Source organism: Cervus canadensis, chromosome 23 (genome assembly GCF_019320065.1).
Source record: "Cervus canadensis isolate Bull #8, Minnesota chromosome 23, ASM1932006v1, whole genome shotgun sequence".
Lineage (NCBI taxonomy): Eukaryota > Metazoa > Chordata > Mammalia > Artiodactyla > Cervidae > Cervus > Cervus canadensis.
Window position 1 is genome coordinate 1,279,124 of NC_057408.1, and position 27,982 is coordinate 1,307,105.

The window sequence follows — 27,982 nt, forward strand, 5'->3', positions numbered from 1 at the left end:
TGTCCATCAAATCTGGAAAAGCCACAAGGCCCCAGAAACTCTATAATGCACTGCGATCAAGATGACCAGGTACTTATGTACAAGTAAATGTTTTTACACGTGTTTTTACACATTATCTGCTAGTAGGATGTAAGAAAAAACCGGACAAAGTGTATTATTAATCAGTGAATTACCTTGCCAAGAGAAGTTGTACAGGATCGATAAAATATATTTTTTTTAATCCTTTGAGGCTAAGATGCTGAAAGTTGACGATATTTTCCAAATGTGGCCAAACAATCTCCTCCTCGAGACAGAACAAATATCAGTCATTAAGCCAGGCTGGTGGGCAGAAGTGGCATCTCTCTCTCAGGCATGGATGAGGGTGGGCAGAAGTGAAAAACCCGCTAAGAAAACTCTGCCCAGTGCAAGTCACTCTGTCCACAGGCCATGGACAGATGCCCAGATGTGCTCTGAAGTAGTCCAAATAGCCCCCAGGACCTGAGAGCTAGCTCCCTGGTGTTATCTTGTCCCACCTTCACCAGAGCTTCCCCCTCTCCTGCCCCTGAATGAACATGTCAGAGCACTAACCTTGCAGATTCTCCCCACCAGCATGGGGCACTCGGGACCAGGCCTCCAGGAGGGAAGAAGGGCTTCTGGGAACATGTCATAGCTGTTTTCCTACTATCATCTCAAACTACCAGCAGCAGCTCTTGGGTGTACAAATGATAGTTGAACATACATATTTATGGTTGAACAGAAACAAACTACTACTCTCTGAAATTCAAGAAAGTAGGAATGTGTATGCAGAGTTGGGGAGGGCGAGGCTTTAGCAGAAGTGCTGTCTTAAACTCTTTTTTCCCTAACAAACCCTTTTCTCCCTCTCTCCACTGTCTCCTCCCTCTGACCTGGCCATCTCTCCCACCCATTTTCGTCTTCTGTCCTACAACACTGACAAGTTCTACTATCATTGTGAAACAGTGTTGTTCTGCTGCATTTTTAAATGGTTGGTTTTAATTATCTCTCTAGTCTCTTCTATGATAACTGACATAATCAAAATCTCTACTTCAAACAGGGAGCTTGCTAGGAAATAATCCATTTTCTTTAGTTTTAAAATTTTATTGCCAGAATATTACTCATAATGTTCTCGTGGTAATTTGTATCTCTCCAGTTATCTGCAGCTTTGTCTCCTTTTTCATTTCTAATCTTCTGTAATTTTCTCTTTCCTTTAGGCTTGTGAGGGGTTCATTCATTTTATTGATTTTTTTCAAAGAAGCAGTTTAGAATTTATTTGTCTTTTGCTACTCATTTCGATTTGTTTTTTTTCTTTTTCCTGTTTTCTTGTGGCTTATTTAAATGTTCTCTTCTCCGAATGTTTTTAAAATTCATATAAAATTTCCTTATTTTAGATCTTTGCTCTTTAACAACAAAGGCATTTAAGTCTATTAATTTCCCTCAGTTACAGCTTTAGCTGTGTACTGTAGGTTTTGGAATAAAGTGTTCTGCTTTCATCAGTTTTAAAAGTTTGTTATTTTACTTTTTATTTCTCTTTGAGGCAAGAATTTTTGAAGAACGTGTTTCTTGATTTCCAGCACTTTAAACTTTTTGATGTTTTTCAGCTTTCCATATCTACTGTTATAGGATTGTGAGCAAATGGCTGGTACAATCTTTATTTTTAAATGTTACGCATTTTTCTTTGTAGCCAAGTATATGTTTGATTTTGAACATACAAAATGCAGATTTTTTATCTGAAGGAAATGTATATTAAATTGATTTATTAACTGCATCATTCAACTCTTCTATGCACTTATTTATTTTTAGTTTATAAATCTTAATTCTGAAAAGGATTTATTAAAATTCAACTATAATTGTATAGTTTTATTAAACTTTTTTTGTATTTCTGAAATATTTGTCTCATATATTTAGCAGCTACATTGTTTGGTACCTATGGACTGTGATTAACATTGATTCTTCTTAAATTTTATCTTTTACTACTATAGACTGCCCATTTTTATACTCATTAGTGCCTTTAACCAAATTCTGATTCAGTTGACATTGACATTGCTGAATCCACTTTCTTTCTGGTATTTCCTTTTCCTTTTATTTTAAACTTTATCATTTCCTTTTAACTTTATCACTTTCTTTTAACTATATTTCTGACCTCATTCACTCATTCATCCAGAAGACATTGTATGAGGAACTATTTTAATATGTCACTCAGGCCCCCTTGACAACAAACCAGGAAAGAATCAGACCATTTCCTGCCTTCAAGGAATTCACTTTATGGGGATTTGCCTGGCCATGTGAGTAATCTTACCTGAGAGGATGTCACCACAGACTGCCTGAGCCACATTAGGTCACAGCAGCAGTTTCATGATTTTGAGTGGTGAATGAAATATCTTGTTGGGTTAATCTTCTGTTTAGGAAAAGTATTAAGCATGGTGTTAAGAGTTTCAGGAAAATTTCTATGCTTCTTCTCCTCTTGTTCTCTATCTTGTCATTACCTGCCTGCCCAAACACTCCCAGCTGTCCCTTCAGTTCAAGTCTTTGAACCTGTTAAAATGTAAACAGTGCTGGGAAGGTAACATAGTAAGCATGATCAATCACTTGCATCTTAGGTTGAAGGCGTCATTTCTGAGAATTGGTTGGATGAAAAAGGAGAGGAGAATACAAAGAAAAAAATAGGTAGCACATTTTGAGAGTGTCTTTGGCAAAGGAGGGCATGCTGAGATGGGGCCAAGCTGGAGGAATGAGATATGGAGGCCCTTTGTTCCATCAGCGGTGATAACAAACTGTTGTATTTGGCTTAGAGAAGAGAAGAAATGCCTGGGGCCATGACTGTGGAAGAAGTTGTCATTTTACTCAACAGTACTTCAGAGCATAGAATAAGGACCACTAGATGGGAGTGATAAGCAAACAGACATTGAACCAATGGAAAGGGATGATTTTTTACAATGGAAGTTGCCTGAGAAATGGTTGTCCTGTGAAACTCTGAGTTCAGGAGAAGGGCAAGAGACCTATTAGAGATGCTTGCTTTTAGTAGGGGTAGACCAGATGACCGTGGCAGCCTCTCTTCCAGCTCCAAGTTTCAGTGACACTATGGCCCTGAGTTCCTACAGAGAAATGAGGAGGAGGTATCATTAAGGTGGTAAAAAGTATGAACATGGAGACAAATATATCAAAAATATACCATTGCTGCATTTATAGGTTTTCCTAGAGCTTGACTGGTTAGCCATTTGCTCAGTCTATCAAAATACTCAACATGGCTACTTGTGTGGATGCAACCTGAGGAATCAGCATCATTCAACTGTGCCTCTTCCTTGACTTTCTCATCTTCATCACGTTCCTCTCTCCAGGGATTCCTCTTCCGGTCAACCCTATAAGATCTGCCCATCAGGAAACTCAATCTTCTTACATCTGTGGCTACATCGAATCTATGTGTTCCGGTTTGTTTGTACTTCCTGTACAAGTCTTGAGCTTTGTCTCCTTGGGTCATAAAAGTTGTAAGGGTCTGGGGACAGCCATTAATATAATCTAAAACCAGCTAAGAGTTGGCAGTTTCAGCGTGGTTTATTGATTTCCACTCAATAAACTACAGTCTCATCTGGCAACTTTAAAAGGCATTCACTTTTTAATACGAGATTTTTCAACTTACTTGGCTTCTCTTGCCTCTTATGATTCAAAGAAAATAGAAGAATCCATAGGGAACACTTCTGTTCCTAGTGGAATTAGAATTCCAAGGCCCCAAGGAGGGAGGCAGGGGACATTGCTAGAAAAGTCCTCTTATTCTCTGTGAACTGGTGACTAGGAGCCGCCAGCCTCTCCTCCACAGGCTGAGACTGATTGAATAAAGGAAGTAACTCTCCAGGGAGCTTCTAGCTTAGCTTTCATTTATTCCACAGGAACTGTAGCCTTTTCCCAGGAGGAGTCTGACCTCCCCAAGGATGGCTCCTAGAGGTCAGTGCAGGCTCCTGCCCCTACAAAGTTGGAAATGCAGAGTTGAAGCCATGAGCATTATGAAGAAGATAGTTCTGAAGTAAATTCTGATGGACCAAGCCGACCAGGAGAAAAGTACCTGTACCCATAAATTATCTTGGGGAATCCCCCAGTATCTGAGCTGTGGCCTTTGGTAAGACCCTTTGGCGGCAAGCGTCCACCTCAGTCTTCTGCTTTCCAGGAGCACTCTATTGCCCCTCCCTAACCTAGTGTGTGTGACAGACACCACTCATCTGAGGACACCGCTCCATTTGGCTCCTGAGATGTGGGTGAATTTCCTGGATGGCGCCTCCCTCCTGGGTAATCATTTCCTATCTTTTCTAATTGGTCACATGTTGTTCCTGGGTAGCATCTCCCTGTTACTTTCGGATGCATAGGGGGCTGAAGTGAAGAATGCACCACCAGAAGTTCAGGAGTCTTCAGGAGAGGCCAGAGCGAGAGAGGGCATAGGTGAGCCTCCTGAGCTGAGAGACCAGCAGGCTGGGGGACAAGGAGCGTGTCATCAGCAGGTGGCCACAGGCCCTGAACTTCAACACCAAAAGGAAGGCCCCTGTGCGGGAGCTGAGCTCCAGTCAGTTCCCCACCCTCCCTGGAATGCGGGACTCCCCCCGCCCACTCGTCTGTTTGCTTTCCTTCCTCAGAAGGGCCCCTTCACCCTGTGATCAGGACCCCTCTCCGGCAGTTCCAGAACACCTGGCCTGGTGGAAAGGGGGCCTTTGACGTCAGCGGGGAGTTTGTCTACTCAGGTGTAGCTAATATCCTCAGTGTTAGTTCTGTTTCTGAACTTGGGCAGCCACCTCACACCCTGTCACTTGAGGGGGTGGGGGTGATACGCAGTTGATGCTTGACCCTTCAGACTCACAAAGCCAAACAGAATATGTTTGGATTGGGCCTCCTCCCCAGACTCCAGCCCACCAGACCCCCCCACTACCACCACGGCTGTCTGGGACCCGGGAGGGCGGCTTCCCTCATATATAGAGCTCAGAGTTCTTTCTGGAGACGGGGGTTAGGTCATGCCCTCTTTGCTCTGAGAGGGCCCACCAGGACCCGGTCAGCAGAGTCAGAAGGAGGAAAGGTCTAGAAATTTCCACAAAACCAGAAAGAAGTCATCTAGTATTAATTAGGCTGTGCAGAAATATCCATCAAGACACAGATGGTAATAACATTCCTCAGCCTGTGCCCTGCCTGTGTGGGAGATTAAGGGAGTTCGTTGAGGTGGGAAGGCAAATTGGCCCCTGAGGAGACGACACTTAGGTAATTGCCTTAAAGGCATATACTGGAGCAAGAATTCTAAGGAAAGGGGTGACTGAAGGCGATGCCTGAGGAAGGACAGACAAACTACCTCCAGGCAGTCCAGGCTCTGCCCCTTTAAAGGAAACCTGCCTAATGGGGGCACCATGGTGGCCAAGGCCAGTCTTCCCCAGGGAGTTTAGGAAAGTCAGAGAGTGAGCACGCTGCAGGAAGAGTGATCCTTTTCTCTCCCTCTTCTTCCATATGGTGCCCTTCCTCAAGTGGAAGCCAGGCACCAGGCATAAGGTTAGGAAACGCGAGGGGAATTTATAGAAAGTCAGCCAGAGGATGAGCTGGTGGGCTGTGGGAACTGAAGAGGTTCAGTTTTAGGGAGAAGTCCAGCGCCTGAGTTGAGGACCAGAGACACCACCCAGTTGGAAAGAAGTTTCTTCCCAAATCCCAGTGGTCTGGATTCCTCCAGACCTGTGCAGGAAATCCAAAGGAACTCAGGTAAGAGGTCTGGGGGAGAGAAATGAATCAGATAGACCCCCTAGCTGGGCTTCCCAGGTGGCTCAGAGGTAAAGAATCCACCTCCCAATGCAGGAGACTCTGGTTCGATCCCCGGGTTGGGAGGATCCCCTAGAGAAGGAAATGGCAATCCAACCTAGTATTCTTGCCTGGGAAATCCCATGGACAGAGGATTCTGGTGGGCTACAGTCCATGGAGTTGCAAAGAGTCAGGCACAACTGAGCGACTGAACAACAGACCCCCTAGCCAATAGGGCCATCTATCTGACTTTTCAAAGGAACTGAAAAAAGAAAGGTCAATGTCTTTCTGTTCCTTCTTCTGCTGAGCTGCAGAAAGACAGTCCTGGGAGTGGGGGACCTTATTAAGAACTCCAGAGAGAGTTCAGATCCTGGAAGCTTCAAGCTGGAAGAGCTCTTAAATAATTCTATTAATAGTTCAAACCCCATGAGGAACCCCATGGCTTATCCAGGAAACTGTCCAGGTGATAAATGAGCCTGGACAAAAGCCCAGGTGTCCTAACTCACAACACTGAGCTCTTCTCACACATCTGGTGATGGGTCTAAGTTAACCCATCAGCCTCAAATCCCCTTACCACCTACCTGTCCACTGGATGAGGCTTCATACTATTTATCATCCTTTCTACAACTCTGCAACACACAACACTGACATCGGTGTGATTCCCAGGGCAGCCCCGCATTGAACTGACTGTGAGATGCTAATGAGGTCGATTTGAAAACCTTGTTCCCAGGAGTCCTTATCTGCTGCTTCCAGGGTGGAGGTACCTGGTCCAGAGGCACCTTGGCCTCTCACCTCAGGTCCTATACTCCTTCCACAGACATGCCAATAGAACTAGAGCATCTCAGTATCCACAAACATCTTCATACAGCCCATCTCCTCAGTGGCCCTCTCTTTCATGGCCATCTGAGATTACTTTAGACATGTTCTGTGTAGCTACAGAGTGATGTTTCTGGAAGATAGGTAGCCATGCCATAAGGAACAATGTCCCAGGACACTGATATTATCTGATCAGAGGATGAACAATCTGGTATGGTATGTGATCTCCTCAAAACTAGCACTGAAGGATAGGAACCTCAGTGAGCTTGCTGAGATTAGGCAATCCTGTGAGTCTTGGAGAGCCCATGACCAGTCCGCTGCCCGCTTTCATGTACCCTTTCTCTCAGACTTGTTCAGCATCCACACTCTTCTTTAAGAGGGGAGGGGAAAAATAAGTTTACTCTCAAGTGCCAACTGTATCTAACTGGTATTGGTTGTCTGGAGATTTGTGTTAAGAAGGATTCTGAGGCTGTGTTGAAACTCACTGGGAAAGAGGTCTATGATCAGTTAGCTGTGTTTGCCACAGACAATGCAGGGAAGAGGTGGCGGGGAAGGGGAGACGGGTAGGGGGAAACATTGCCATAAAAGAAGACGCAGGTACACAACAGCCCAGAATTTCCTTGGCCTGTCATTGGATGACACAAATGTAATGGCACACAGGTGGATTCTTTCTGTTTGTTCTTGGTAACATTTGTTACTCCTTTTAGGATATGAAATACTTCGTAATTTTTTAAAATAAAAAGATCACAGGTCCATTGATATCATTTGCGAAGGCTCCAACAGTCTGTAAAACATCTTGCAGGAGTAAAGCCAGGAGGTTAAAACATAGCTCTGTAACTAATCAGCTATTTGGCCTCAGGAAAGCTGCTTTTCTCTGCGCCTCAGTTTTGTTTTGTTTGCTAATACCTAGATCCAAATTCTGGAGAAGGAAATGGCAACCCACTCCAGTGTTCTTGCCTGGAGAATCCCATGGACAGAGGAGCCTGGTGGGCCACAGTCCATGGGGTCACAGAGTCAGACACAACTAAGAGACTAATAAACACACACACCCAAATTCACTTGGTTATTAAAGACAGCTCCAAGTAGTTTCATTGGATTGGAAAATTTTCATGTACATTGTAACTATCAGTATAAAACTCCCCTGTGGCCCTAACTTCAAAAGATGGATCTGCAGTACCTTCTGCAAAAAACAGAATGATCCATGTGGCCATATAAATCAAGGATGGCTTCATGGAGGAAGCAGAACATAAACCAGATGATGAAGGCTGAATATAAACTAGGCGAGAAGAGGCAGAGGGCCAGAGGCAAGACCACAATGCCAAGGCAGGGTGTGTGTTGGGCAGCAAAGGATGAGTGGGACGATGAAAATCAGCCATATTGTAGAACAGTTGGAAAGCTTGGCCGAGCAGTTTAGGCATTATTATACCCTTGGCAATAGGGAGCCATGGAGATTGTTGAGTGAGAGAGTCACTAATGATATGCCTAATAACTGAAGCACAGAATGGATTGAAAGGAGGGAAATTAACAACACAGACACACAATTCTGAGGTGTGAGCTGGGTGTGAAGAGGGGAAGGAGAGTGAAAACTCACTCAGAGGACGGTCAGGCAGATGTTATCCCAGTTACCAATGGGGCGCTCTGACCTTCGCACTCTCCTCAACTTCATTCATGAGGTTGTTATAAGGTTAAATGAGGTTAAATCAAGCACCAACTCATTTATGCTAGTTAATGTCTTCATGGAGTGAGACAGAGACTCCAAAGTTCCCCTGTTCCTCCAAGCCTTCCTTTCTGCCTCTCTGAGGATGTGGCTACTAGAGGAAGGACTGGATCAGAGTGCTGGACTGGATATGCTCAAAAGCCTTTTCCAGTTAATGTTCAATGCCTCTGATAGTTAATGGAATGATCTTTGAAAATGTCAACTAAACACTACTTCACAGAAAAAGATAACACCTCATTTACCACCCACAGATGTCTGCATCACACATACACACACGGTAGCCTTGAAAATTACACATCACAGTGCAAAGCTCAACTTCTGCATGGGAAATGTGAGCCCAAATCACGGCCAAAGTGTTATCCTGTAGGACTGGATGTAGGGAAGAATCAAGTTATATACAGTTGTCACTTCAAAAAATATCCTTCTGGTATAGTAGCTAGGAAATTGCCTCATTATGTTGTGGGAGCCTCTGCCACAGTAAGCTGGAGAAATAAGAGACCTATGGATCTGGGGAGAGATGACAAAAGGGTCTTGACAGTAGGTTCCAGATCCTCTATGTGTCGGGCATTGCTAGTGACAGATGGGCAGCATTGACCCACCTCCAGGAGGCAGGAAAACCTGTTCAAAGCCTGAGAAAGACAGCTTGTAGAAAGTGTATAGGTAGAGACTTGTTTGAGTAAAGGTTGATTATTAGTAAAACAGACTAGATCATTTTTCCTTTTCTGAAAGATGTCATATACGGTTTGGGTTTGTGTTCCCCCCCTCCAAAGGAACTTTAGTAAGCTTCAAAATTGTATTTGACAGGTGGGCTCTTCTTTAAAATGACTCTTACCCCTGATATTTGAACAGATGGCATTTTCTGTATGTTATCAATCAGTAGAGGCAAGATACTATGGATACTACTCTCCAGAAAGAAAAAAAAAAGTGCTTTTGAGCAAATCATTGTGGCTCATGACTGTTCTTTCCTTCTCTGAATCAATGAGATGACAGCATCGCTGGACTCATGCCTCTTAAGACACAAGATGCTGGCAGTCCTTGAGGGCAGGGACCATGCCCCTGAAGTGGTCCGGGACAGTCCCAGTATAATGCTGCCTGCACTGGGACACTTAAAAGTCTGGTTAGAGAAGGAGGTAACAGCAGTCCCTATATCAGGTGGGCACGCCGAGGAGTTACTCAGCTGCTAAGGTTTGCCTGCAGATTCTCGAGGACTAAGCTTCCCAGCACTCGTGTATTTGGGCTGAGAGAGCAAAGTCCTTGGTCCTCGAAGTAGAGGGAGCCTGGCGTGGCCCAAGTCCCCAGGCTCAGGCCATCTGTTTGCTGCCTCGTGCCACACAGTACTATTTTTTGTGTGCCATGATGTTAGGGGGGAAGCTGGAAATAACCCCGCAAAGTGAGTTATTGTTAAAAAATTTTTGTTCTTGAACTTTAGAACACCCAGTCCCCACCTTCCAAGCAGCTTGGCGGTTTTCAGCCATGGGGTATAACCTCTTGCTAACCAAAACAAATCACATGGAGAAAGATCTCTGTCTTCAGTGGCCTGTTTCATCCTCTCTCATTACCTGTGTTCTTCCATCCACTCATGAAGGATTTTTGGGCCTCTGACTGCTTGGTCAAAGGCGGCCCTTCACTTTATCACGTCTATAAACTCCCCTTCTTCTCTCCAGGCGGTGCTGGAAACACTCAGCTCTTGCCCATCAGTTTCCTAATCCCTACACAGCTCAGCCATCACCATCGTGAACCTGTGGAAGGTTCTCACTTTCAGTATTTACAAAGTATTTAACATCTACAGTGAGATATATTATTTTTTTTAATAGCTCATACCCTGAAATGATGGTTCATACCCAGCCAATGGTGGTTCATTATACCAGTCAGAAATTAAAATGTGTTGGGTAATTATCACTCATTAACATAGTCAACAAATACTTCTGAGTGCCTACAATATGCCAGGATCATGCTGGGTGCTGGGGGTGCCAAGAAAAACCACTGTAAGGGAAAAAAATGGGCTGTCAAGGATCCTATGAGGGTGACAGACGGGAACACGAAGTAGGAGTGGGTGCTGGTACGTGTAAGCTGCCAGGCCTGGCCTGACATGAGGACCCACTGCCCAGAGCACAAGCTATTCCAGGGGCATGGCCTCCCCGAGGAGCCAGCTCCCTGATGTCAGCATTGCAAAGTTATTCTCCCCAGCATTTTGCAAGCATTAATCTCATCTTCGTAACAATATGAGAATGAAATAGCAGGTACCCTCCAAAATACCTGTCATCATCCTGTTAGACTGGGTTGGCAAGGTCAGCCCTATAGGGTCTCTTGATCTCCTTCTAAGTACCACTGTGCTTGCGATGGGGGAAACTGTCAATGAAATTTCATGACTTGCAAAATGCAGTGCAGAAATGAGTGATGCTGGCTCCTGGCCAGAATTATCATTGTTTTCTTTTTTTCCCCACCACACCAATGGGACATTTCTTTCTAGAGCATTTGAGAGATGTGTTCATGATATCCTTGAAATTACCTTTATCTGTTATGAAAGTCCTGAGAATCTGTCCCAAAGGTAGTGGGAAATTGCTATCACCTCAGCTTTAAGTATTTTCACAGCCTCGGGAAATTTGTTATTTTCTCTCCAATCGTCCTTGTGGCATTTGTTCCCACCTGCCATCCTCGTCTCTTGGCCAGCACATCTGGAAGAGCTGTCAGCCTCCCTGGGTGGTCAGTCTGTGGCCTGCACCCGGGTCCTACCCGCAGGAGACCAGAAGCAACACTGTATCAGACCACATCTGGGGCTGCCTCCCCAGCCTCCCTACATAAGAACAAAACATGGGTTCAAGGAAAAGAAAGATACTCTCTGTTTTTGTTTCTGTGGCCAGGACATCAGTTCTAGGAATACATGGTAATATGGACCCTACCCCACTTTCCTGGACTCTGAGCAGGCAGCACAGTCTATTGATAAGGACTGAAAGCAAAGGGCCAGGGCAGGAAAGGGGAGACAGTTCTTCTATAGATCAGCAAACTGGGAGCCAGGAGACCCAAGTGCAACTCCCGGCTGTGCCATAATTAATAACGACGTGATTTGGGAGGGGTGGGAGGGGGGAGTAATGTGATTTCTCTGGACTTGGAAGGTAGACTGTGACTTTGATGATCCATGCAATTCTGAGTCTATGATGCTAAACAAGGTCAGTATATTTCTCTATGCCGAGGGTGACTGGGGTGGCTGATATTTGGCTTATGAGGGATGCAAAGCATTGGGCAGGCAGAGGTGCCCTTCCAGCCTGGCAGATGTGCCCTGCGGACTGGCTATGGAAGAATGCCCTGCTTTGTCAGATGATGCAATGATACCCTCTGGGTCCCTACCCTCCTGCACAGAACTACCTGCAGAGGTGCCTTATTCACTTGTGTCTGACGTACCAGCGCTTCTCCAGTCTCTGGAGTTAAGGCTCCATGGTGACCCACAGGCAGGATGCTGAGTAAAATAGGAGATTTTTCCCATCCCAAGCCTAGAGGGGAGGGGCGTGTTTGAAGTTTCATGTTTGAACTTTCAGTCTGAGAGTATAGACAAACCCCTTTTCTTGCTCATACACATTCCCCATATTCTGGTTGCTGATGCTATATTCTCAGCTTTGCTGAAGCTGTTTCTACATGATGTTTCTACACGTTTCTACAATGTGATCTAGACCAGTTTTCTCAAACTTTAATGTACACACAAGTCAGTTGGAATCTTGTTTAAAAAAACATACTTATTCCAGTTCAGTGGGTCAGAGATGGGACCTAAGAGTCTGCATTTCTAACAAGCACCCTTGGATGTCCATAAAGCCGGTCCACAAACCAGATGCTGAGCAGCAAAGATGCAGAGAAAAGAACGAGGGCTGAGGGCCATGTGACTCACTGTAGAGTGCTTCAGAAACCACGTGAGCCTAAGTTTTCCGTCTTTCGAAGATAACAATGCCCCAAAAGTATCCAAATGTAAAGACAGTGCAAGAGCTCTCTACTATTCCAGGTAGCCATTTGATCATCTAACTCCAGAGTTCACTGGAACCACAAGAAGAAAGTGTCAAAACTGCATACCTTGAGGACCACCAAGTACCCAAATTAATCAGTGTGGGGCAAGTTTCATAACAGCCATTAGGTGATCTGATGCTGTCGATTCACACACCCCACTTTGAGAAACCCTGCCCAGGTGATAAGCTACTCTATTTTCCCCAAAGGTGGAAATCTAAGGTGATAAGACACAGCAGAAGGTTTCTGGTAGCTGATCACAGCCTCAGGACTCTTACCTCCCACAGAGCAAGCCAATGTGCCCAGAAAGCACCTGGGGAATCTTGTTGGACTGTAGATTCTGATTCCATCAGTCTGGGTGGAAGCTGAGGTTCTGCATTTCTGTAGATTCTGATTCCATCAGTCTGGGTGGAAGCTGAGGTTCTGCATTTCTGTAGATTCTGATTCCATCAGTCTGAGTGGAAGCTGAGGTTCTGCATTTCTAACAAGCTCCCAGAGAAGGCTGATGGTGCTGGTCCGGGGACCACACTTTGAGTAGCAAGACTCTAGATGAGAGGTTCTCAGCTCCAACTGCACAATAGGGTCATCTCTTAAATACCATTGACCTTAAAATTCTGACTTAAAATTGGTCTGGGATGGGATTCAGACATTTTTTAAGCACTTGGGTGGCTCTGATGTGCAGGGAGCACTGAGGACCCTTCCCCACAACACACACATACTCTGCAGCAGACAGAGACCAGGGCACTGGCCGAAGGACAGGAATGGGTAGTGGGCTCCGGTCCACCATCCACACCAGTCCAAAGACCAGTGAAGGAGGCTTAGAGCAGTGCCTTGCTGGGGGAACAAGGCAGGCTGGCCCATCTGTATCTTGACACTGATAGGTATCTCTGATGTGGTTTCTATAAGGAAAGGAAGTGGAAGTTTTAGCAGGAAGACTGGGAAAGAGGGCTTTTTCTGTAGACACTGACGCAATCACTACTGCAGCTCAGACTGCACTGCTCCTCCAGCTCTGCATGAATTTCCCGGCGCTCTCTGCTTGCCTCGGCGGGTGGACCAGGGTGGGACACTGACCTGTCTCGTTTTGCCCCTGGCCAGGCAACACTGAGGCAGAGCCACCCTCGACGAGCCCCAAGGCGGATGAGGGCTCGGAGGCCGTGCTCCCCAAGCCCAGGAACGTGTTCCATATCGAGGGGTCATCCATCCACAGGAGGAGCAAAGGTGTGTGCTTCCCCCCATGGCTCCCAGGGGGCCTTGACCTTTTCACCTCTAAAATGGGGACCCTGGCAGCACCTCTATCACAGGCAGTGGGGAAATCCGTGAGGGTGAGGCTCATTCTCATCATTCCCCAACCTCTGACTACAGCCATGGGTCTCAGAGTCTCAGCCAGGGATGGGGAGACTGGAGCTGAGACAGGCTTTGTCGGTCTTGGCCAGGAGGGTTGCAAACTTGACGGCACATTGGAATGACCCGCATCCCATGCCCAGAAATGCTATTCTAGTTCATCTGGGAGGCAGCCTAGGTGGCAGAAGAAGCTTGAACAGCTCTCCATAAGGCAGTTGCCTGGTAGCCTAGTGGTTAGGATTTGGTGCTTCCACTGCAGTGGCCTGGGTTCAGCCCATGGTTGGAGAACTGGTCTGCAGGCCACCATCACACTTAAGTGACCCCAAAAATGCTGCAAATCACAACCACGATGTGGTCATGGTGGTCACGCTGCTAGAGATAAAAAGTTCTCTCCTACAGCTGTGAGGGGAGGGGCTCCCAGTGGCCAAGAAGAGATCCAGATGGCAGCCAAAGCTGAACAGGCAGGGAAGCCAGAAACCTGGATGCTGGGAGCAAGTTGGGGCAAACAGGGAGGAGGCAAGGGAGGGATGGGGGGTATCCAGTCAGATGCAAGGTGGGAGAAGTCTCATGAAGGCCTAATTGTTACCCCCAGAGAGGACTCCTTTGGGCCAGAAGTTTGACAGAGCCCCCAGGGCATCCCAAGGAAGAGAGCATAGTTTGCTTCCAAAAGTCAACACTCTCCCTGCAAACATCTTCTTAGGATGGTGTCGGAGGGCTGGGGTAAGGGAGGGCCTGGCAGAGAGCCCTGCACTAAGGAGCCTGGGAGAAGGGTTAGTGGGAGCTGCTGGAGAGCTGGCGTTTCAGACAGAAGCAGAGAATCTCTCAGGATATCACACACACTGGCCTCGGAGGCTAGAGTATCCTCTTTGCTTCCTACTCTTCCTTTCAAACTTCCTTAATTTGTTTGTTTCTCCTATGTACTGTAACTTCCCAACCACCACACTGTTATTTGCAGTTTCTGCTCCTTCAAATGACGGGCACAGGGCCATTGATGCATCTCTTCTAGTGTCTGCTGCTGCTGCTAAGTCGCTTCAGTCGCGTCCGACTCTGTGGGACCCCATAGATGGCAGCCCACCAGGCTGCTCCGTCCCTGGGCTTCTCCAGACAAGAACACTGGAGTGGGTTGCCATTTCCTTCTCCAATGCATGAAAGTGAAAAGTGAAAGTGAAGTCACTCAGTCGTGTCTGACTCTTAGCGACCCCATGGACTGCAGCCTACCAGGCTCCTCCATCCATGGGATTTTCCAGGCAAGAGTACTGGATTGGGGTGCCATTGCCTTCTCCGACTTCTAGTGTCTAAGCGCCCTGAAATCTCATAAATGTGGGCTGGCTGGCCAATTGTTTCAAGGTTCTCGGCATCGAGAGCTCAGACTGCCATTCTCACACTTGACCACAAGAGGACACCAGAGCACTAACAGCAAAACTTCCAAAGGCTTCTTTCATGATACCTAAACACTTCTGAAATTCCTCAATTTACAAATAAATTATCTCATAATAATGAAAATACTTAAAATGAGTTTTCTAGAATTACAAGGACATGCCAAAATCTGTTTTGAGTTAACAACATGTCTTAATCCAACCAGCCACTGCTGCTTAAATATCTAAAATTCCGAGACATAATCCTAAAAAGACCAAAACAGTTTAGGTCATCAAGCTGGCAAGAGTTGTGGTAAAATTTGAACATAGACCTTGGATGGTTCAGGCAGCTTAATGCTTTATGAGCAATAGCACCTTATAAATATCAGTCTTTGTGTCATGTAGGGAAAGAACCCTGGGTTCGGGGCTCACGAGTAGCTCTGTTTCCTCATCTACAAAACACAGGAGTTGAGTAAAATCAGAGCCTTTTTACTAAAAGTCAGCTGAGCCTCTGAATTCCACATCAAGATGTGCATTTTTTCCCCAAAGAGCTTGCCCATGGGTGTTTGCAGTAGCAGAGGAGGGGCCTTCCTGCACAAGGAGACATGCCCAGGGCATCCTCAGTGGGCCAGAAGTGCTGAGCATTCCAACTCAAACCCGGCAGGAAGCTTGCTGCAAAGGTGCCAGGGTAGAGGTCCTAACTGATGGTGCTCTCTTCTTTCGACTCCAGTGTTTGGTAAAGGTGAGCAGCAGGAGAGACACCCCAAAGACCCTTCTCCCCACCTATACCGGAAGCCCACGGTCGAATTGCTGGTGAGTAAAGAGTGACCCAAATCAGGGATGGCACCCGCATCCCAGAGCCTGCCGCAGAGTAGAAAAACCTGGTTCAGAAAAGACATCCTCTGGATTAGGCAAACTTTTCTTGAATTCATATTTCTAGAAACATAATTATGTGGGATAAAGATGTCTATTTTTCAGTTCACTTTATAAAATTTGCTGCTTCTTTTATTTGATTATCTTGTGTTTGTCCTTCAGAATCCAGCATTCAAGTATTTAGGAAATAAGCTGGTGTTAATTTTCAAAACAGAATCTTTACTTGTTTAATTTTATGAATAGTTAAATTTTAAAGACGAGACATACTAGCGTTTGGGGAGGTACTATCTTCTGGAAAGAGTGTGGTATACTAGAAGTAATATTTTTTAAAAAAAAGAATCTAAAAATTTGTGGGTAAATCTAAATTCTATCATTTGACCTTGACCTTTATAAAGGAGAAACGAACCTCTCCATCCACGCCTGAGACCTCATCCACAGAATGAGGCTAAAGCTACAGTCTTGTTACACTTGTCATGGGGGATTGGTTCCAGGATCCCCAGTGGGTACCAAAATCTGTGGATGCTCAAGTCCTTTACATAAAATGGCATAGTATTAATATTTGCATATAACCTATGCACATCCTCTGATACATTTTAATTCATCTCTAGATTACTTACAATACTTATTATTAATACAATGAAAATGCTGTGTAAATAGCTGTAAATACAATGTAAATGATACGTATTAATAAAAAGTTGCCAGTGTGCAGAAAATTCAAGTTTTCCTTTTTGGAACTTTCTGGAAATTTTTTTCAAATATTTTTAATCCACAGTTAATTGAATCTGTAAATGATACAGATGCCGATGGTACAAGGTTGTTGCCTATATTAAATGAAGTAACATGTCAAATGAAACAAAAGATATTCTAGTCTACAGAAACAAAGATGCTTAAATAGCAATTTCACTAAATATCAAATGAAAATCTGAGCTTGCCACCTGGTAAGCACTTCACTCCTCAGTGTGAGAAGCTCAGAATGTGGGGGCTTCTTGCCCGTCTCTTGTCCCTGGACAGGATCTGGACACCATGGAGGACAGCTCCGAGATAAAGGTGGAAACAGGCATCTCCAAGACTTCCTGGATTCGGAGTTCCCTGGCTGCCATCGGGAAGAGGGTCCGCAAAACCCTGGGGTACATCACCGGAGAGATGAAGGAGTGTGGGGAGGGTCTTAAAGGTAAACGCTCCACTAGAGCAGCCCCTGGTCCCACCCCTAACAGGGTCCCCTCTGGCCATCCTCTAGGAAACACGCTGCTTGGATCTCTATAGATGGGATGGAGTCCTGTTTCCATGGATAGGATTGGATAGGAGTTTCCCTGTTACAGGCATATGGACTCTCGTAATGTAAATGCCAATACCCATAGATGTGCGAGCTCTCAACTCTGAACATAACAGTCATGCTCTTGCCAATACCCCCTCAGAATGTCACTTTTTAGTACTGGTATTCTAGAGCCAGCTTTCTAGAAAAATGCCCACCTAGAAATGGCTTATGGGAGAGATGTGTCTACTGTTCTGACAGGTTCCCATTAGCAGTCTCCCAGAGCTCAGGCCAGACAGTCGGCACCTGGATCCATCCTCCTGAAAATTCAGGCCATTCTCCTGGGGGCACAGGTTGTGCAGGGTACCCACTGCTTGAACAACAACCTACAGACCACAGCCAGCTCACAATGGGCCTGAAGGGTTTTCTGGGCAGTCAGACACCCTCTGGGGTTCTTTCCTCACCCCGCTCTATGGCAGGTGATATCAGGGGGCTGGACCCACCTTGGTTGCCAGCTTCCCTCACCCTCTCACCCGCTGGGGCCTCACCTGGCACAACTGAGCCTTGACTGACTCCCTGACCCATTCCATTTTCAGACAAATCCCCAGTGTTCCAATTCCTTGACTGGGTGCTCCGGGGCACGTCCCAGGTGATGTTTGTGAACAACCCTCTCAGCGGCATCCTCATCGTCCTCGGCCTCTTCATCCAGAACCCCTGGTGGGCCATCTCAGGCTGCCTGGGCACCGTGGTGTCCACCCTGACAGCCCTCATCCTGAGTCAGGACAAGTGAGTCCCAGGAAATCCAGGGTCCCGGCCTGAGACCAGGGGTAGCTCCCTGAGGGGACCCTTCGCCAGCTTCCCATCCTCACTGCTTGGCTCACGGCTCAGAAACTCCTCAAAGAAGGTGACTCATAACTAAAACAACTACCCCCTGGTTACAAAACCGCACGTTGTCCAGGGGCCGGTGAAGGGTTGATGATCGGAAAGTGTGTATGGTGAGGCTCCAGCTGAGAAAAGCCTGACTCAGAAAGACAATAAGGGGGGCTGTGCCCTGCTTTGGGCCACAGGGGACCCCCCCTTCAGTAGCCTTCCCCCCGCCAGGTCCGCCATCGCAGCTGGACTTCACGGCTATAATGGGGTGCTGGTTGGGCTACTGATGGCCGTGTTCTCAGACAAAGGCGACTATTTCTGGTGGCTTCTACTCCCGGTCATCGTGATGTCCATGTCTTGGTAAGTTTGCTTCTGAAGCTTTGGGTGCAGATGAAGGGCTGCCCACCTTTGTCCCCTAACTCTGTGACCGTCTAAACAGGAGTTCAAAGCAGCATTTCCTTAGAAATATCGTCACATCAGAAATACCATCTAAAAGTAATTACTGACATTGTACAGTGATAGCACCGCTGTGCTAGGCGTTCCACACACAGTATTTCATTACCTATGCTCCTTTACTCTTCTTTTTTGAGAACTAAAAGAGCCCCTGGCCCTACCCCACCAGAGCACAGGGAAGGAAACTGAGGTCCACAGAGGGTTTAGAGCCATGGGGTCCTGTCACTCTCCGGAAAACTTCTCATCCCTTCTCCCCAGCACTGCCCTGTCCTCGGACCCCATGACCCTACCAGGACAACCTCCCAGGGTGGACAGCAGGCCCAGTCACTGCCCAGAGCCCTCAGGGGGCCAGACCCAGCTCCTCCTTCCCCTGCAGAAACCACAGGGCACCCCGGCCAGGATCGCCCTCAGCTCCTCCGCAAACATTTGTTGAATGAATGAATGGGATTCCCCTTCGCTGGTCTGTCCTCTCTGCTCATGCCTGCAGAGGGAGCCCTAAGGCCCTTCAAGGAAGTTCTGTGACTCCCTTGCCTTAGGACTTTCCCCAAAAGACCTGCTTCTGAAGCTGAGTCTGGGCACCCGCCCTGTTGCTGTGTGGGGTGGAGGAAGAAGGCCCAGGGAAAGGGCTGCCCAGCGCCAGTCAGGCTGGGAGAGGGAGCCAACCAGCTGTTTTTCCCCCGAGAAGGCTCGGGGAGCCCCCTTGTCCCACTCAGTCTAGCGCCAGGGCCAGGGGGCTTCTTGAGCAGCATCTCCTGTGCTTCTGCCATCAGCCCCATCCTCTCCAGTGCCCTGGGCACCATCTTCAGCAAGTGGGACCTCCCGGTCTTCACGCTGCCCTTCAACATCGCCGTGACCCTGTACCTGGCGGCCACGGGCCACTACAACCTCTTCTTCCCCACGACGCTGCTGCAGCCGGTCTCCTCTGTGCCCAACATCACCTGGTCAGAGATCCAAGTGCCCTTGGTAGGTATCGTGGACGGTGGAAGGGCAGCGCCTGCCCGCACCCAGTGTTAAAGTGGCATGTACTTATTTTGCATGTCAGAAACATCCAGTTATATTAATACCTATTACCAGTCATTCAGTGCAAGGCACTCTACCTACAAAATCACATTAGCCACCAGCTTTTTCTTTTCTCTTTTTAAGAGCTAAAAGGGCCATTTCTGGCCCCACTCTGTCCTGTCATAGCCTGAGAGAGAGACCAAGGCCAGGTTAAGAGACTGCCTGAGGTCATGCAGCTAATGAGTGAGGGGTAAAATCAAAAGAAGCCTCCTGACTTCTAGATTTGGGTTCTTTTGTCTTTTTTTTTTTTTAAGCCTTTTTGATCCCTTACTCCAGTTCAATCCAAGCTACATCACGTTTTTCTTCTCATTCAATGTCTTTGAATCATTGACAACGTGCACACCACACTGCTGTCTGTTGGCTGGAGAAGTCTCTGCTCCAGGCTGGGGAGCGGGTTCCCCTCGCTCTCTGGGGCATCGCCCACTTTAAAACACAGGTGTTCCTCCACTAAGAAACATCTAGCAGAGCTTTTTAAGCTTTTGGTAAGCGTTCTGTATATAACGCTGGCCTCTGGAAGTCTGCCAAGATAGATTGAAAAAAAAAAAAACTAGGCTAAAAGCTGTAAGTCAGCCTGGAGAAATGTGCCCATCAACCTTCTTTCTTAAACTGGGCACGTTTTCTCTGAGGTCCTCTACTGTTACACTAAATGGCTCTGTGGACCAGCGCTCACTCTGAAATTTGTTATTAGCAGTCTATCATCTAACCACAACGCCACCTGGGCTTGTTGAAGGGACTTTGTGTCAGACATAATGGTGTCTAGTTTTTCTGAGAGTTCAGGGAGACAGCAGGATGGCATGGAAAAAAGAGCCCTGCATTTGCTCAAGATGTATTATCTAGGAAGAGACGTGTTCACATTAGCCCCATGCTTGTTGATGTGTATGTGTGTGTGTATGTATACCTTCATGAGCCAAATATGAGAGACATGCCATGTTAGCATTTCAGACCTTCACGCTTCCCTTTCACAATATTCCCCCAATCAGTATCTTCAAGTCAAAATGGCTCTAACTGGCATGGCTATGGGGGGATGATGGTAGAAAGGGAAAGTCTGAGATACTTTGCATTCTCCAAACCACAGTTTCCATAGGAAAGACAACTAGGAATTTTGTAAAAAACAAACAAAAAAAAATTAAATGGAAAATTCTGTACAAATACTTTGGAAGCCCCAAAGTTCCAGGAAAGACAGAGTCAATGCTTGGTGATTATTCTTTGAGAAATACTCTTCTGGCTAATTTTGAATGGATTATGATGATGGTGAGTATGTCTTGTCATTTTGACAGTCACAATTAGAGCCTTGAGTTTGGGAAAACAGTGGTAGATGTTAGAAAGAGGGTCTAGGGCTCCCAAGGATTTTGAGGTTCTGCAAGCTCCCCTGCTTTTTGGTGATGGGAGAGCCTGCCGGAGGCTGCAACTGGCTGGGGACCAGATAGCCCAGCCACTGCCTCCATCCAGAACTCCGTCTGTCCCGCTGTCCCCCGCAGAGCCGATGTCTGAGTCCTGTCCTGTTCTCTGTCCTAGGGTACGGGGGGACTGAGCCCAGAGGGTGGCCCACTAGACCACTGCAATCCTGTCTGGATGTGGGTGAGGGCCCTAGAGCCACAAGACCTCCCTCCCCAGCACCCCAGGTGGAGGCCTTGGAGGACGTGGGCTGAGGGAAGACCTGCTTCACCATGAACTATAAACAAGGGGAGCATGAACCCAATGCCCCCCAGCAGGCCCAGAGCCCCTCCCACGTTTTCCTAGCTCAAGTCCCTCTGGCCACCCTTCAAAACACAAACCCAATCTCAGTCACTGGGGAAGCCTGTGTGCCCAGGATCTTTTCCCAAACTTCAGGGTGCGTGTGCAAGTGCCCACAAGACACTGGACTCTGGACTTCCTTTCTCGTCCACAGACACTCACTACCTGAGACACACGGAGGCCGGACACATCAGGGCACTCCCCCATCAGCCACCACGTGATGGCTTTACCACTAAAACCCACACATGCCAGGGTACCACCCGCCCAGGGGCTCCTCTGTGGATACAAGTCTAGTTGCTCATCCAGAGGACCGCACCAGTATGACCAGACATGCTGTTCTTGGCACAAAGAACCATCTTCCCATCTAATATTTGGCCTTCTATGCATGTTTTTAGCTTTAAAAAAAAAAGATGTTACAAGAGTTTTTCAATCCCAACTCTGATCAGCCATCTAGTAATTTTCTAATGAACAGCACACTGATTTTTACTAAACCCAAGTCCAGTTGCTCACCATTCAAAAGCCAGTTCTCAAGAGACAAGCGTTGGTAGGAAAGGAAAGTTTGCTTTATTTCAGAGGCCAGCGACCAGGGTGGAACGTGGACTCCTGTCCAAGAACCAACTCCCCACAGCTATTCAGGAGCTTTTAAAGGAGAGTTTCAGGGTTATAGGGCTTCCCAGGTAGTGCGAAAGTAAAGAATCTGCCTGCCTATGAAGGCGATCCAAGAGACATGGGTTTGATTCATAGGCTTGGGAAGATCCCCTGGTGTAGGAAATGGCAGCTCACTCCAGTATTCTTGCCCAGAAAACTCCATGGACAGAGGAGCCTGGGAGTTTAGTGCCTTACACTCATGTTTCTAAATAAAGGAAACAACATTTTAACCCTTTACTGTTCTTAGAACTCAAGATTAAAACAATAAATCTTGTATTCCTTGTGAAGTGAAATTAACTGAAAATATCTTGGAAAACTGTTGCAAAATGTTAGTATGGAGGGCTTGGCACCAAATATTTTCCAGCCAAGGTTCAAGCTGTCTCTTTTGCCTCCATAATTGCATGTGATCCTGTTGGACCTGCAGCTTTTGAGAGCCATCCCTGTTGGAATCGGCCAAGTGTACGGCTGTGATAACCCCTGGACTGGAGGCATTTTCCTCATAGCTTTGTTCATATCATCGCCTCTAATTTGCTTGCATGCTGCAATCGGATCTGCCATTGGGATGTTAGCAGGTTAGTGCTGTTATTAATTAACTTAATTAATGGGCCTTATGAATGGGTCCCTTATTAATGAGCTGCAAGAATGTCGTGCCTGGGGCCAGCTCCAAAGAAAATGGTGACGTGTGTCTTCATTGCTCCACCTGCTTATTCCTGTAAACTCTTCTTCCTTCCACGTCACCTGTTCTCTGCATTTTGGGTGCTGTACCCTGCTGCTCCGCTGAGCAAACCCCATCCAGAGAAAAGCTCTGCTCACTTACACCTCTGGATAAACTAAAAGCTTGGGAGGAGCTTGTTCCAGGTGTGTTTATATTGGAAGCCTTATCTCTAATCATGATAAGAAGCTTGTTCTCCATGAGAGAACATTCAGGTTGATACCTTAACCCTCCTTCTTCTGGCACTGTTCAATCAAACTTCAGATCATTACTTAAAAGAGTCTCATACCCATACCAGCTGAACCACTGATATGCATGTGACTCTAAAGCCATTTGTCTCCTTTAGATGTTTTCCCCCTGAATAGTCGGGAGTCCTTTTCATAAATTCTCCGGGGGTACTGATAACTGTCTGGGTTGAGGACAGCGGGGGACTTCAGGGCTAGTGGGCCCACGTGATCCCACACAGCGCTCAGCCTGTCTTCTCCCCCAGCTCTCACTCTCGCGACGCCCTTTGACTCCATCTACTTCGGACTGTGTGGCTTCAACAGCTCGCTGGCCTGCATCGCCATAGGAGGCATGTTCTATGTCATCACCTGGCAGACGCACCTCCTCGCCATCGCCTGTGGTGGGTATTGCGTGCAGAGTTCCCTATCCACTTCAAATGACACCAGCGTCTATGCCCACAAGGAAACCACCTGCAAAACTTCTGCTGAGCCTCCAAAGATAAATGGGAGGATTTGTTTGCTTTATAAAGGGATTTTTATTTTAAACTATTTTGAATAGTTCTTGACATTACAATAGTTTACATTAAAAACCATTTTCATTGGATGCAAAGTGTTCAGCCACACAAAGACACAGTTTTTGATGGAGATTGTTCATCTGTTGTCTGTGACTGCTGCTTTCCAGGCTGGTGATTGAAGCAACTCTTGTGTAAATTAATCTTTATATGGAGAATTGGGTGATTTACATCAGATACAGCAGTTAATCTTAAACACCCAAACAGTGACCACAGGACCTTCAAATAATGCTTATAGGTGTGTGGTCGGGGTATTCAGTGACTTTCTAATAAAGGTTTGCTGTTGTTAATATCCTAGGAACCATTGGCATATTTTTAGTGGAGAAATTGAGGGTTCAGAAGCAAATCCCAATTACTGTGGCCCATTTTCACAGACCCTGACCTCCCACCAGCTCTTGGGTCTCCCCAGTGGCTAGCCTGGCGATGCCCTCAACACGCAAAGCCCAGATGATGAGGCAGCAAGCATATTTGGTCTTCCTCAAGCTTACAGAATGCTGTTCCTCCCTGGAAACCCATATTATGTTAATAACTTGTGATGAAATATCCCAGCAGGGAGTTCTGGGATTCACACGCCTTGGCTGTATAGTAAAATGTTCACTTATGGTTTATGCTGCTAAATGTTCCTTTGCTAGAATGCAAGGTGGTAGGACCCAGGAGAACTGTAACAGCTAAATTCTGGTCCTTTTTAACAAAGTTCATCTGCGTCTTAGTTATGCCGGCATTTGCCTGGAATTTAACACTTTTCAAAGCTGCCAAGCAATGGAAATGTAACTCAATTTTTTTTTTTAACCTGAGAGATAGCATTTGTGGCATAAAATGTATGGGGAGAGAATGTATAAACTTGAGGCACTGCTGATTTCCTGACTATTTCTTCGTTCCCTTGCAGCACTGTTTGCAGCCTACCTCGGTACTGCCCTGGCTAACATGTTGTCTGTGGTGAGTTAACAGGGCTAAGGACATGCCTCACACCCTCCCCCATGTTCTCTCGGCCCCCCAAGCCCCTCTTCCAAGAACCCTTCCCCAATCCATCTCTCTTGTCTCAAATCATTTGCATTGTGGATCCTCCATCGTGGGTTGCTAGGATGATTATGCAGATGTATCAGATACAGGGAAAAAATTAAGCCACCTCACTGAGATTCTGCAATCTCTGCAAGGCTGCATCTGAAATACTGAAAAGATAGATTCTTTATCCATTGAGCCTTCAGGGAAGCTCTTCACTTTCTTTCAATATGTGATCTTAAGGAGCAGTGACCCCACAAGAGACTGACCCAGACTTGCCCGTCAGTGTCCAGGAGTCTCTGGTGGAGGAGTGGGTCGGCGGTGGCCTGCTGCGGGGTTGGGGGCACTGAGTGTAGCAATGCGTGCATGGGATCTTTTGAAGGAGGTCGCCATTATCTTCATTACCTCCACCATAGTTTGGTCTCAGGTCAAACAACTGGAAGGGAACACAGCCCCACCCATCAACAGAAAATCGGACTAAAGATTTACTGAACATGGCCCCTCCCATCAGAACAAGACCCAGTTTCCCCCTCAGTCAGTCTCTCCCATAAGAGGCCTCCATAAGCCTCTTATCCTTCTCCATCAGAGGGCAGACAATGGAAAACAATCACAGAAAATTAACAAATATGATCACATTGGACCATAGCCTTGTCTAATTCAATGAAACTATGAGCCATGTAGGGCCACCCAAGATGGACGGGTCATGGTGGAGAGTTCTGACAAAACATGGTCCAACAGAGAAGGAAATAGCAAACCACTTCAGTATTCTTGCCTTGAGAACCCCATGAACAGTATGAAAAGGCAAAAAGATAGGACACTGAATGATGAACTCCCCAGGTTGGTAGGTGCCCAATATGCTATTGGAGAAGAGTAGAGAAATAACTCTAGAAAGAATGAATAGATGGAGCCAAAGCAAAATTAACACCCAGCTGTGAATGTGACTGGTGATGGAAATAAAGTCTGATGCTGTAAAGAGCAATATTGCATAGGAACCTGGAATGTTAGGTCCACAAATCAAGGCAAATTGGAAGTGTTCAAACAGGAGATGGCAAGAGTGAACATCAACATTTTAGGAATCAGTGAACTAAAATGGACTGGAATGAATGAATTTAACTCAGATAAACATTATATCTACTACTGTGGGCAAGAATCCCTTAGAAGAAATGGGAGTAGCCATCATAGTCAACAAAAGAGTTCAAAATGCAATTCTTGGGTGCAGTCTCAAAACCAACAGAATGATCTCTTTTCATTTCCAAGGCAAACCATTCAGTATCACTGTAATCCAAACCTATGCCCTAACCAATAATGCTGAAGAAGCTGAAGTTGAACGATTCTATGAAGATCTACAAGACCTTGTAGAACTAACACCCAAAAAAGATGTCCTTTTCATTATAGGGGACTGGAATGCAAAAGTAGGAAGTCAAGAGATACCTGGAGTAACAGGCAAATTTGACCTTGGAGTACAAAATGAAGCAGGTCAAAGGCTAACAGAGTTTTGCCAAGAGAACACACTGGTCATAGCAAGCACCCTCTTCCAACAACACAAGAGAAGACTCTACACATGGACATCACCAGATGGTCAATACTGAAATCATATTGATTATATTCTTTGCAGCAAAAGATGGAAAAACTCTATACCGTCAGCAAAAACAAGACCAGGAGCTGACTGTGGCTCAGATCATGAACTCCTTATTGCCAAATTCAGACTGAAATTGAAGAAAGTAGGGAAAACCACTAGACCATTCAGGTATGACCTAAATCAAATCCCTTACAATTATAAAGTGGAAGTGACAAATAGATTCAAGGGATTAGATCTGATAGAGTGCCTGAAGAACTATGGATGGAAGTTCATGACATTGTACAGGAGGCAGTGATCAAGACCATCACCCAAGAAAAAGAAATGCAAAAAGGCAAAATGGTTGTCTGACTAGGCCTTACAAATAGTTGAGAAAAGAAAGATGCAAAAGGCAAAGGAGAAAAAGAAAGATATACTCATTTGAATGCAGAGTTCCAAAGAATAGCAAGAAGAGATAAGAAAGCCTTCCTCAGTGATCAATGCAAAGAAATAGAGGAAAACAACAGAATGGGAAAGACTAGAGATCTCTTCAAGAAAATTAGAGATACCAAGAAGGGCACAATAAAGGACAGAAATGGACCTAACAGAAGCAGAAGATATTAAGAAAAGGTGGCAAAAATACACAGAAGAACTGTACAAAAAAGATCTCAGGACCCAGATAATCACGATGGTATGATCACTCACCTAGAGCCAGATGTCCTGGAATGTAAAGTCAAGGGGGCCTTAGGAAGCGTCACTATGAACAGAGCTAGTGGAGGTGATGGAATTCCAGTTGAGCTGTTTCAAATCCTAAAAGATGATGCTGTGAAAGTGCTGCACTCAATATTCCAGAAAATTTGGAAAACTCAGCAGTGGCCACAGGACTGGAAAAGGTCAGTTTTCATTCCAATCCCAAAGAAAGGCAATGGTGAAGAATGTTCAAACTACTGCACAATTGCACTCATCTCACACACTAGCAAAGTAATGCTCAAAATTCTCCAAGCCAGGCTTCAACAGTACATGAACCGTGAACTTCCAGATGTTCAAGCTGAATTTAGAAAAGGCAGAGGAACAAGAGATCAACTTGCCAACATCCACTGGATCATCAAAAAAACAAGAGAGTTCCAGAAAAACATCAATTTCTGCTTTATTGACTATGCCAAAGCCTTTGACTGTGTGGATCACAACAAACTGTGCAAAATTCTTAAAGAGATGGGAATACCAGGCCACCTGACCTGCCTCTTGAGAAATCTTTATGCAGGTCAGGAAGCAACAGTTAGAACTGGACATGGAACAACAGACTGGTTCCAAATAGGAAAAGGAGTACGTCAAGGCTGTGTATTGCCACCCTGCTTATTTAACTTACATGCAGAGTACATCATTAGAAATGCTGGGCTGGATGAAACACAAGCTGGAATCAGTATTGCCAGGAGAATATCAATAACCTCAGATATGCAGATGACACCACCCTTATGGCAGAAAGTGAAGAAGAACTAAAGAGCCTCTTGATGAAAGTGAAAGAGATGGGGAATACATGTAAATCTATGGCTGATTCATATCAATGTATGACAAAAAAAATAAATAAATATTAAAAAAAAAAAAGAAAGTGAAAGAGGAGAGTGAAGAAGTTGGCTTAAAGTTCAATGTTCAGAAAACTAAGATCATGGCACCTGGTCCCATCACTTCATGGGAAATAAATGGGGAAACAGTGGAAATAGTGACAGACTTTATTGTTTTGGGCTCCCAAACCACCGCAGATGGTGACTGCAGCCAAAAAATTAAAAGATGCTTGCTCCTTGGAAAGAAAGTTATGACCAACCTAGACAGCTTATTAAAAAGCAGAGACGTTACTTTGCCAACAACAAAGATGCCAACATCTAGTCAAAGCTATGGTTTTTCCAGTAGTCATGTATGGCTGTGAGAGTTGCACTATAAAGAAAGCTGAGCACCAAAGAATTGATGTTTTTGGACTGTGGTATTGGAGGAGACTCTTGAGAGTCCCTTGGACTGCAAGGAGATCCAACCAGTCCATCCTAAAGGAAATCAGTCCTGAATATTCATTGGAAG

The 27,982-nt window shown here is 45.9% G+C and overlaps 1 protein-coding gene across 5 annotated transcripts in view; it reads left to right on the plus strand.

Annotated features, from left to right (window-relative positions):
- Positions 1–4,150: 4,150 nt before the first annotated feature.
- Positions 4,151–27,982, plus strand: part of LOC122425557 (urea transporter 2) — a 28,391-nt gene continuing 4,559 nt past the window's right edge. The window contains exons 1-10 of one of the 5 annotated variants that reach the window (XM_043444035.1): positions 4,151–4,272; positions 13,364–13,486; positions 15,695–15,777; positions 16,849–17,008; positions 17,686–17,875; positions 18,191–18,319; positions 19,183–19,375; positions 22,278–22,425; positions 23,056–23,190; positions 24,248–24,297. In XM_043444035.1, the coding sequence (XP_043299970.1) occupies positions 4,236–4,272; positions 13,364–13,486; positions 15,695–15,777; positions 16,849–17,008; positions 17,686–17,875; positions 18,191–18,319; positions 19,183–19,375; positions 22,278–22,425; positions 23,056–23,190; positions 24,248–24,297 (1,248 nt within the window). In that variant the 5' untranslated portion in view covers positions 4,151–4,235. Of the gene's footprint in view, positions 4,273–5,637; positions 5,713–11,379; positions 11,449–12,089; positions 12,181–13,363; positions 13,487–15,694; positions 15,778–16,848; positions 17,009–17,685; positions 17,876–18,190; positions 18,320–19,182; positions 19,376–22,277; positions 22,426–23,055; positions 23,191–24,247; positions 24,298–27,982 lie in introns of those variants that run through there. The other 4 variants (XM_043444037.1, XM_043444036.1, XM_043444034.1 and 1 more) reach the window with 4 other exon arrangements.